At 48.1% G+C, this 10,788-nt stretch overlaps 1 protein-coding gene across 1 annotated transcript in view; it reads left to right on the top strand.

Annotated features, from left to right (window-relative positions):
- The first annotated feature begins 7,669 nt into the window (after positions 1–7,669).
- The window catches only part of ABCC3 (ATP binding cassette subfamily C member 3), a 45,959-nt gene continuing 42,840 nt past the window's right edge, over positions 7,670–10,788 (top strand). Inside the window, exon 1 of the mRNA XM_064395485.1 lies at positions 7,670–7,768. Coding sequence (XP_064251555.1) covers positions 7,739–7,768 — 30 coding nt within the window. The 5' untranslated portion in view covers positions 7,670–7,738. The remainder of the gene's footprint in view (positions 7,769–10,788) is intronic.

Raw genomic sequence — 10,788 nt, 5'->3', positions numbered from 1 at the left:
TCCTGCTGAGTTTTGCTGTGGTTTTTCAAAGGCTCCCACCCAGGCTGGCTGCTTATGGATGTGCTCTCAATTTCCTGAGCTTGGGCACGGCACTTTGTTATTCTATTTCTTGAGTAATTGGGGTGCCACATGGAACCAGGTTGCTTTCTATGTAATGGTAACCATGCCCAGGGAAGCAGTACTTTGAACTTATTTTATTTCTTGGTTAACTTAATTTATTTCATGGACAGGTGACCTGCTTCAGCAGAGCAGTGCCCCAGTGTGTGCACACCACATCTCAGCCAGAGCCCTGCTAAGCCCTTAAAGATGAGAAATAGGAAAGGCGTATTTCTGTATTTCAGGCGTTCCAGAGATACAAACTGAGACACAGAAACATGTCTAAAATGTGACCTGCACTAAACCCCCCCCCCCAAAATAAAGTAGGAAAAAACAATTTAAAGACATGATTCCCTCTATCACAGCCAGCACCGTGTAAGGGACCCGCTGTGACCAGCTGACAGAAGTGAGGATCCTGCAGATGAGAGGGGAAAACCAGGGGGGTTTTGGGGTGCCCAGGCCCCCCTGCCCGAGGTGGGCAGGATGCGGTGTCCCCGGGCGCGGCGGCAGCGCCGGGCGCGCTCCAAGCGCGGCGTTCTGCTCCCACCTAGTGGGCGTGGGGCGAGGGGTCTGGCGAGCTGCCCCCGTACCGGGGCTGGCACCGCCTGCGGCCGGGAGAAGGCTCAGCAGGACCTCCTGCCCTTCTGCCGCCCGTCAGGGGCTGTGCTCCCGGCTTGGTGCTGCGGAAACAGCGCGGGATCGGTGTCTGTGCTTGGCATCACAGAAGCGTTCGGGTTGGAAAAGCCCTCTAATCTCATTGACTTAACCTGACACTGTCAATGCCACCACTGTACCATGTCCCCAGGTGCCAAGTCTACTTGTCTTTCAGATGCCTCCAGGGATGGTGGCTCCACCACTTCTCCTTTTCCAGTTCCTTAGCACCCTTTCAGTAACAATATCTTACCTAAGATCTACTGTAAACCTCCCTGGCACAAGACCATTTTCTCTTGTTCTTTTGCTTGTTACCAGGAGAAGGGACTGACTCCCACCAGGCTGCACCCTCCTGTCAGGGAGTTGTAGAGAGTCAAAATGCTCCTCCTGAACCTCCTTTTCTCCAGGCTGAGCCCCCCCAGCTCTCTTAGCTGCTCATCAGATTTCTACTTCCCCAGCTTGTTTCCCTTCTCTGGACACCCTCCAGCCACACAATGTCTTTCATGTAGCGGGGGGCCCAAAACTGACCCCAGAATTTGAAGTGTGGCCTCACCAGCACTTAGTACAGAGGTATGGTCTCTGCCATGATTCTGCTGGCCTCTCACAAAATAGATATTTGGCAAAACAGTTTCTAATTCTGAGGAGATTTTCAGTCACTGAATATATAAAAATCCTAATTATGGGAGGAGGAGAGGAAGGATTTCTCTCACTGTGGCAGAGCCCTGCGTGCTTGGCACTGTGCAAGATGCTCAAAGCCACCACGTCCCTCATCCACCAGCACTGCTGCTCCCTGTCTGCTTGTGCTAAACCCAGGGAGCCAACAACCCATCCTGAGGTTCTCTGGCATCTCAGAGGCTGTGGCAGCACCCGAGAGGTGTGCTTGTCCCTTCACATCCTTTTAAACACATGTACAACACAGTTCTGATCAGGATCCATCCTCAGCCTGCGAGCTCCAGAGGCTGTTTAACCTCTGCTCGGCCCAGTGCAGGAGGAGGGGGAGGATCGATCCAGCCCTGTGTCATCGCCCAGGGTTTGTGGTTTGGCCGGGCTCAGGCCGAGTGCCCGTCACTAGATGGCAATCCCACGAAGTGGGAAGTCCTGCCGGCAGATTTGTGAGCACGAGCTCAGGCTGCACATAAGGTCCCCAAAACCTGCAGCTCCTGTTTGCTTTGGCGTGGTCATCAGCCAAAGCCTCGCTGGCATTTTCACAGTTGAGGGTGATTGGACATTAAGTTGGTTTTCACATGTTGTACTCAATGTTTTAGTTCCATTTTAAACACACTATAATAATCTTGCAGCATCCTCTGGCGTTTTCCATTACTGCTTGAGTCCATGGATGCCATAATTGGCAAGTTTTCAGAGGTCATGAATAGATTATCTTTACATATCTATTAAACACTTCAAACAATGCAGCCAGGGACCCCGACAGCTCCAGCTGGGAACTGGAAAGGATAGTTAAACCACTTAATTGCTTACTGTACTAACAGTTATTTTGTGGAAACAGAAAGCAGAATACAGCTGTTATGGGGAAAACCAGGAAGAAGTGAGCATAGGAGTCATTCTACAAAGAATATACACTGAAGTGACAGCATGTGCCATGCTGGCACCTGCAAAGGCAGCAGAGAACTGCACTGCCTTGTGCCACCAGCTCAGTGTGGCTAAGGGCTGGTGACAACTCCATGTTTGTTCAAACAAAGCAGGATCAGATGTTTGTATTTATGCAACCACTATGCGCCCATTTTGGTGACATCCTGAACAGCTTCAGCTCATTAAAAGTAGGAGGAGTTGTGGGGTGGTCAAGTTGGCAGGGGAGAGGATAAGCTGTGACAATTTTGTCAAGGGCTAAAGTAGGATAGTTTGGGCTTTAGCTCCAGAAGGCCCAGCACAGCCATGTGCTGTTTGTCTGTGGCTGTTTGTCCGTCACTCTGAGCTCCACCTGCAGCCAAACCACTCACAAGCCAGGGTGTGTTACACCTGCCATGGCTTCTGCCAACCTCTACAGGCACCTGAAAGCATGTCTGTGGGATTATCTAGCAGGTGAGAGAGATGCCCAGTGCATTTAGAGTTCAGCTGGAGCAGCTCCAGGATCACTTTGGGGTGATCTCAGCAGTACTCAGCGTGTCTAAATTCTTCTCCTGCTCATCGCTCTCAGTATGAAGTGCAGCAGCACTCATGGAATGGGGCAGGTTGGTATTACACACAGTGTCCTGGAGGAGTCATACAAACACCATTTTCTCCTTTCACAAAGACTTGAATTATGTGGACCCCACCTCACCCTGCAGTATGAATGGCCTTACAGTGCAGCTACAGGCCAAATGGAGGGCAGACCCAAATTCCCTGTGCTGGCTGCCCAGGGAACTGCCACCTCTGTACTTCCAGTCAGAGAATCTTGCCTTCCACTCCTACAAAAACATGTAGCTGATATGTGCCCAAAAGCAGTGGAGTGAGCAAAAACTGGGGCTGCAAATTCCCAGCCCACTCCCTCATCTGTTTTATCATGGGAGTTCTAAACTTAAATCCTTTCGTGCAAGAAGGGAAATGCACATATTTGCAACAGCATTTGGAAGAAGAAAGCCCAAATCTGCTGCTACTCATTCAATGTTAACTTTAAGCAGAGTTTGTTACAAGTTCCCATCTTATGTGTGTTAAAACAAGGTGTCTCCCCCTTTTTTTATGAATTAAATGTATAGGGCCTTGCTGTAAACGCACTCTCTTTGGCAGGCATTTTTTTCTTACCATCTGTAAAATGTGACACCTCTGTGGGTCTTGGAAAGGAAGCTGAGCCTCTGCTGTTCCAAGCAGAGAAAGAAGGTGATATTTATAGTCAACTAACCCTAAAACTGTGACTTTCAGAGCTGCACATGCTCGAGACATCCCCAGCTCTCAGCTCTCAGCTCTGAATTACTTCTTTATACAGCTCTCTTCAGGAGTTGACCACACTTCATCCTGCTGTTAATGCTTTGAGGATTGGCATGAGGTGTGACATGGAAAGCAGCCTGCCTCATACCTGGCACTGTGCTTAAACAAACAGCTTCTCCCTCACGTTACCTCCTGTCCTGCCCCACTCAGTCACTCCAGTTGATATCTAGGCACTCCTGGGTGTGCCTGGAGGTGCTTCCTGATTGCTCTGGCTTGACCCGCTCAAGGTGTTAGCAGGTGAAAAGTCCCTTACTGTGCAGCTGGCACGAAAAAGAATATTCAAATGCATTTCTGCTGAATGGATCCAGATCAGATCTTGCCACTCCCTGGAACAGAAAATAAATGTCCGGTGAGAGGAGGTGAGTTCATGACTCCCTGACATTTGCACCAAAGGTGCCATTTCATTTTCCTGCAGAGCCAGCCTGCATTTGAGGGAACATCACAGGAGTAATGACATGTTCTAGGAACCTCCATCTCCGTTCCCATCATTAAAAGGAAGCAGGACCGAAGTGAGCTGCCCATGATAGTGCTTCAGGCTCTGCTTTGCACCAGTGTCAGCAGAATCCTTTACCATGGCACTTCTCGGAGCTTTTAAGCTTCCCCCTCCGTCTTGTCTGGCTGAGAAGTTATTACTTCCTTAATTCAGATCCTCTGAATTTGATTAATCCTCTGCCTTTGATTTTTCCCTCTGTGCTTGTCTGCCTTGCCAGATAGTGCATGAAAGTCAGCGCAAAGCCAGTGCAAGTCACAGTGTCTGCTGTGAGTTCCAGACTGCCCAGTGGCTCCCCTCGAGCTCAGGAGAAATGCAGGGGGAGCCAGCACCCCAGCAGGCACCCACTCATCACTACCATCCCTCTTTAATGGCATTAACTGCTACTGGCAGCAGAAGCTGCCCACCATGAATTAGGAACAGGAAACAAGTGGCAGAATTATTTGGGGCTCCTTATTTAGTCTTGTGAGACCAAGGGAAATACCCTAATTCAGGACTCTCCTCTATGCATAAGGTAGAAAACATATGAGGTTCAACAGGACCACCCAAGTCAATAATTTAATCAGGAATTAATTTACATGTCAATTGGACTTCGTCATTGATAGAGTAGATCTCTCCCTTCCTGTACACACAGCCTACAGTAGCTGTTTGTGAGGTGCCTCTGTACCTGCAGCATCTCATAATATCAGAGGTGGTCTTAATTTGAGCATATTCTCAAATTGCACCCAGTCCTGCTCCTTGGTGCAAGAAACCCAGTGGAACATATCCATGTGTCAGGAAACATGAACTTCTCAGCAATTCTCTTAGAGCAGCTTCTCTTAGAGATTGTTGCAGGAGAGGAGATTTAGAGAGCCATAAAGGAGTAACTCCCAGCTACTTCTGAGTTTTCTCACAACTTGTATTGCAGCGCAATTCCAGGGAACAAAAGTTTTGCAGTAAGACTTGCAAGGCCAACCCACTGTGTCCTCAGAAGATCTCATTCACCCAGCTGGCAAGGGCTTCTCTAGTGTTTCCTCCCGAGGGTTGCAATGTGACTGTGTTGATTAACCTGGCTCAGTCTGACATTTCACATCTTGTAGGCAATCACCTGAGAACCTTATCTTGGGCAAGAGCTTATCTTCCCACACTAATGAGAACAGCACACCTTTAGCCAGGTTATAGTAAATGTCTAAAGCAAATTCTTAGCAGTGCTCATGCTCTGATAGTACTTTGGGTGGGAAACAGTTCCAGTATCTCCATAAAAGATTAGCAGAATATTTTTTCTTTAGAGATGACATATTTTTGGGACACAGCAGCACTGCCCTTCTCTGAGGTACTGGAAAAGGTTGCCCAGAGAAGCAGAAGACGGATGCCCCATCCCTGGAAGTGTTCAAGAACAGGGGCCCTGAGCAGCCTGATCAAGTGGGTGGCATCCCTGCCCATGGCAGGATGTTGGAACTAGATGAGCTTTAAGCTCCCTTCCAATTCAAAACATTCTGTGATTCTCTGATTCTCTGATTTATAATTATATTCTTCTCCTTTTTGTTCTGGGGAACATTTTTTACCAGATCCTTCTACCTGAGATATAAAAATACTGTATAATACTCTTCCGCATTTTACAGAAATGAAAGAAACTCAGACTCTTAAAATATTGAAGTAGATTTGTGGCAGCAGGATTACTTTGTGGGAGATGATGATCATTGGACCAGATGCTGCAGCAAGTGGGTAAACAAACAGCAAGTGTTGGAAGGTCAATAATACTGTAGAAGTCCTAATAAAGAGGAAAGCAAACAGTGCTTCTGCATCACGGGGAGGTGAAACCCAGATTGTGTCCAAGGTGCTACACTACAAAACCTATTAGTTACACATAATCATGAAAATATATTGACTGAAGGCTTTTGAAAATGGATCCATGCCACCGGTTTAATCACATGTCTACAGCAGAAGCAATCAGCATCAAGAAAGAGGCTGGAGATGGATGGAGAAGTGATGTGATGCTCTCTTAAGTCCTGCTGGGGAAATCACACTCCACAGTGCTCTGAAGGGGAAACAAGAAGCCTCTCCATGATGTTAACATCAGAGTGGTCTGGATGGATGGATGGATGATGGATGGATGGATGGATGGATGATGGATGGATGGATGATGGATGGAGGGATGGATGGATGGATGGATGGATGGATGGATGGATGGATGATGGATGGATGGATGGATGGATGGATGGATGGATGGATGGACATAGTCAGCCCAAAGCCAGCAAGTGGCCCAGCTTTGTGCACTCCTCAGCACACACTTCACTTGAGTCGTAGAATGATGTGGGTTGGAAAGGACCTTAAAATCATGTCGTTCCAACCCTCTGCCACGAGCACAGATGCCACTCACTCGACCAAGCAGCTCAGGGCCCTGTCCAACCTGGCCTTGAACATTCCAGGCACGGGAGTTTCCACAGCTTCTTCCTGGCACGTGGGTACCACTGTGAAAACGCCAATCGCTTGTTTTTTAAATTTTAAAAGTTTAATAGTAATAAAATGGTTATAAAAATAGTAATATAATTAGAATAATAAAATTTGAATATTTGAGATTAGGACAATATGAGACAATAAAAACAAAGAGATACGGACGTCCGGGTACCTTTTTCTGGGCAACACAAGCCCAAAAAAGGACACCTGTTAACAGAGGATTAACCCTTAAAAACAATTGCCTGTTGCATATTCATACAGCTCATACATGATGCATAAATTCCACTCAAACACAGGATTCTGTCTGGTCACTCTCAACTTCTTCCTCTTAATCTTCCTGTCTGAGCGAGGTGGGAAGAAGTTAGTTTTCTGCTGATAAGGGAGCAATAAATTCCCTTTCTCTGAAAGATTTAGGTGTCCTGTGGCTCCTATCTGGTGCCAGTCATATCTTGCATAGCATAGTTTCTATTTTAACATTATATATATAATATTATATATTATATAGTATAACCTAAAACTATATTTAATACACCACTTAAGAAAATTAATATAGCATAACTTTCTAGCGTAATACAATATTAATACTTGCGAAAAGCCAATCATAAACCACACATTTTTCACACAACCAAATCCCCCCTCCATGATCAGGGATGTGGCTGTCCCAGCAGGTCACAGCGAGCTGGGATGTCACCCACAGTGTGAGGTGCCCGGGCTCAGGAGCAGAGGAACCGCAGCCCCTCACGGCACCCAGCCCCGCCGCCGCCCTCAGCGCACCGGGGCCCGTGGGGCGAGCTCCTCCCGCCGCCCTCAGCGCACCGGGGCCCGTGGGGCGAGCTCCTCCCGCCGCCCTCAGCGCACCGGGGCCCGTGGGGCGAGCTCCTCCCGCCGCCCTCAGCGCACCGGGGCCCGTGGGGCGAGCTCCTCCCGCCGCCCTCAGCGCACCGGGGCCCGTGGGGCGGGCTCCTCCCGCCGCCCTCAGCGTACCGGGCCGTCGGGCGGGCTCCTCCTGCCGCCCGCGGGCAGGGTGGGCTGGGGCCCGGCCCCGCCGCCCCCGCCCCCGGCCCGCCCAGCGGGGAAGGAGCCGGCTCCTGCCTCCGCCCGGCGCCTGGCATGCGCCGGTAGCAGCGCTGCTCCCCTGCCGCGGCCATGGAGGCGTTCTGCGGGTCCCGCTTTTGGGTAAGGTTCTCCCTCCCCTTCGCGCCTCACGGAGGGGCCGAGACAGCGCCGCGCCCGCTCCGCCCGGGCCTTCCCGTGTGTGCCCCCGGAGCGGGCACGGGCAGCCCGGTGCTGGGCTGCTGAGGGGCTGGGCGGCACCGGCCCTCGGTGGTGGGGCTGTCCCAGAGCCGGCGGTGCCGGGCAGGAGCAGCAGAAGGGACGCTCGGGTCTGTTCGTCCGTCAGCATCTCCACACCAGAGTCAAGACCACAGAGCATCCCACGGGGCTTGCAGCTTTCCCGGCATAGTCAGCCTCCGGACCTCACACTGATGAAGCCGGGGCTGTTCCTTTCTATTTTAGCGCGTATTCTGCTCTTCGGAGCCACTTCCATGAGTGGCAAGCTGCTCCCGTTCAGTGCTTTGTTGCTGGTGGAAGAGGGATGGGTTCGTGGCAGCCGACGGTGGTCACCAGCCCCGGAGGATTGCGGAGATTCTGCCAGTGCTCGGAGCCCTCAGCCCTTTGGAAAGGCTGATTGCAGCGGGCACTGGGTTTGTAAGCGCAAAAGTTTGGAAGTTGCTGCCATGTTCTGTTCTGAGTGTGTAAGTGCTGTTCCTGGGGTTCCCCGAGGAGCAGCGTGGTGTTTGCCTCTCTGCTGTGCAGGCAGACACTCAGACCATGAGAAGCCTTGGGGATTTTGAGCACGTATGCTGAATCTGGAACTGCCTCCCAATGAATCAGATTTTGTGTATCCCTTTTTCTTACACCACTTTAGCTCAAGGGAGTTATTTTTCTCTAATGAGAGACCGGAATGAAAAGGAATGACTGGAGTTGCATCGCTGCTGGAAAGCTACTACAGGACAGCACAAGCAGTTGGCTCTGAGCACTGTATGCTGAGTTCTGTCCTCAGATAACTAATTACCCTCCAGTATCTGTCCTAGTATTACTATTTAAAAGAGGAGTTTGGATCCTAAGTCCCTTGGTTACATTTCTTTGTTTGTATTTCATTTCCAAGTGCTCTGCACTCTCTCTGCCACAACAGCTGGCAGATAAGCTTGCTCAAACAAGTATTTTCATGTATTATTTCTACCATCAACACTCCTAAAACAGGAACAAGCACAAACAGATTGACCATGCTCCCTGATTTATTGGCTGCCTCCAGAAGCAGGTCTTAGCTTCTCAAGGAAGGCTGGTAGCAACAGCTCTTGTAGCAGTTAATTGGTGTGTTCATGTTAATAGCCAGACAGATTTCCTGGTTTGAAGGATGAAGTAAGTGTATCATTCTGTACTTTACGTTGTAGTGTTACACTCCAGCACCAGCATGGTGCCCTCTGTGCTGCTCTCAGGGTCTGTGCTCTCTGTGGACCTATTTCCTTTTTTCTTCCATGGGTGCTTGGGGTCAGAACAACTTTCCATCTCTTTAATTGCTTTAAACAACTCAACAGCTCTGAGAAATTTAACACTGTGACTCCATGAGCAGCAGGTTGAACTCAGTGGTTGCCCTATTTTTGGCAGTATTTTCTGTTAGCAGGAGTGTACACAGTGCACTGACTTTATAGGATATTTTAAGTGATGCCCAGGTAGATGACAGTCATCTTGAAATGATTTGCTGTGCAAATATGTTGTTTTACAAGAAAATGAGGTAGAGGCTTCTATCTGAAATCTTCCCACAAAAACTGGTGTTTCTGTGCACCAAACTAGTGAATGGTGTCCAGCTTTACAGTTCAAAACAAGAACTTGATCAAATGTGAGCCAGTATTAATGTTCACTTTTTCATTAGCTGATGAACTTAGACTCTGTTTTTTGTCAAAGAAAATCTAGAATTTCTGGAAGCTGAATGTCATATTGGTGTCAGTTTTAAAACTGTTTAGAGTGAAAGGAAACATGCTGCTTCAGTTTAAGCAGTTATTAATTTTGGAGTTTAAATCAACTACAATACTTTCCTGTTAAAATGGGATGAGAATAAAGTCAAAATAGTTCAGAATTAGGTCATTAAAATGTTTATCTTGAAATATACCAACTTAAACAGATTATTGATTTATGTTGGATTTTTTTTGGTTTGTTGGAAGTTTAAAGGTTTCAACTCCTCACCCTGATTCAGGGTGGGGAATTTTGCTGGAAATTTTGCTGATTGCATTTTTTTGTGGGGCTTTTTTTGCAGACGCAAAACAATTTCCTGTTCAACCCATTTCAGAAATAAGAAAGGAAAGGGAACGCTGTAGATCACATTAGAAATCTATACAAGCTTTTTGTCTTCCAGCTACTGCTTTACCTGTTGAACATGGAATCAGCAAATTGCTAATACAAATGTAGATTATTTATATATAAAAGAGGAACAACTGGAATATTATGTTTTTATAATGCATTATGAACAATCTCGTCATCTGAGCACTTGGAATCATACTGTATACTTCAGCTGTTAGTATCTCCTAGGAGTGTTCCCATGCTAAATGCCTTTGGGGAGGAGATGAATGTGATAGCACATACCCACACAAGGCAGGCCTTAGGTGTGTTCTTCACCAGTGACCATAATTACCTCCTATTTATTGTGTCACATATTTGCTGTGTGATAGTAAGAGTGCTCAATAGGTGTGCCAATTAACGTGACCCACAATGTCCGTTTGAGAAGCAGATGCTGGTGAATTCCCACTTTTTTGTTGCTGTAGTAAAACGTGAGTGGCTCCTTTGAGTGGAGAGCAAAGTGGCCTCCTGGGGAGTGTTTGCTACACAAGTGTTTCGGGCTAGTGATTAAAGAGCACAGACTTGGAAAAAAGCGAATTCTGTCCCAGTGGAGAGAAATCTTGTTTTTCTGCAGCTCAACCTCTCTGGGTACAAATTGGTACAGTGCCTGCTGTGAGATTAAAACATTGGGTGCTCAGCACTGGTGTTGAGTAATGTTGGGATGAGGGGCAAGTAAACGCCCTGGTCTGCAGACAGGCCAAGTGCCTGGGCTTCAACCAGCAACTTGTGTTTTGAGAGAGCAACTGATAGAACATTTCAAAGGGGAGACCACAATTTCTCAGTTCCTTTTGACAGTGCTCAGC

This window comes from Passer domesticus, chromosome 20, assembly GCF_036417665.1.
Source record: "Passer domesticus isolate bPasDom1 chromosome 20, bPasDom1.hap1, whole genome shotgun sequence".
NCBI classification, from domain to species: Eukaryota; Metazoa; Chordata; class Aves; order Passeriformes; family Passeridae; genus Passer; species Passer domesticus.
This window is presented reverse-complemented; position numbering and strand designations above follow the sequence as displayed.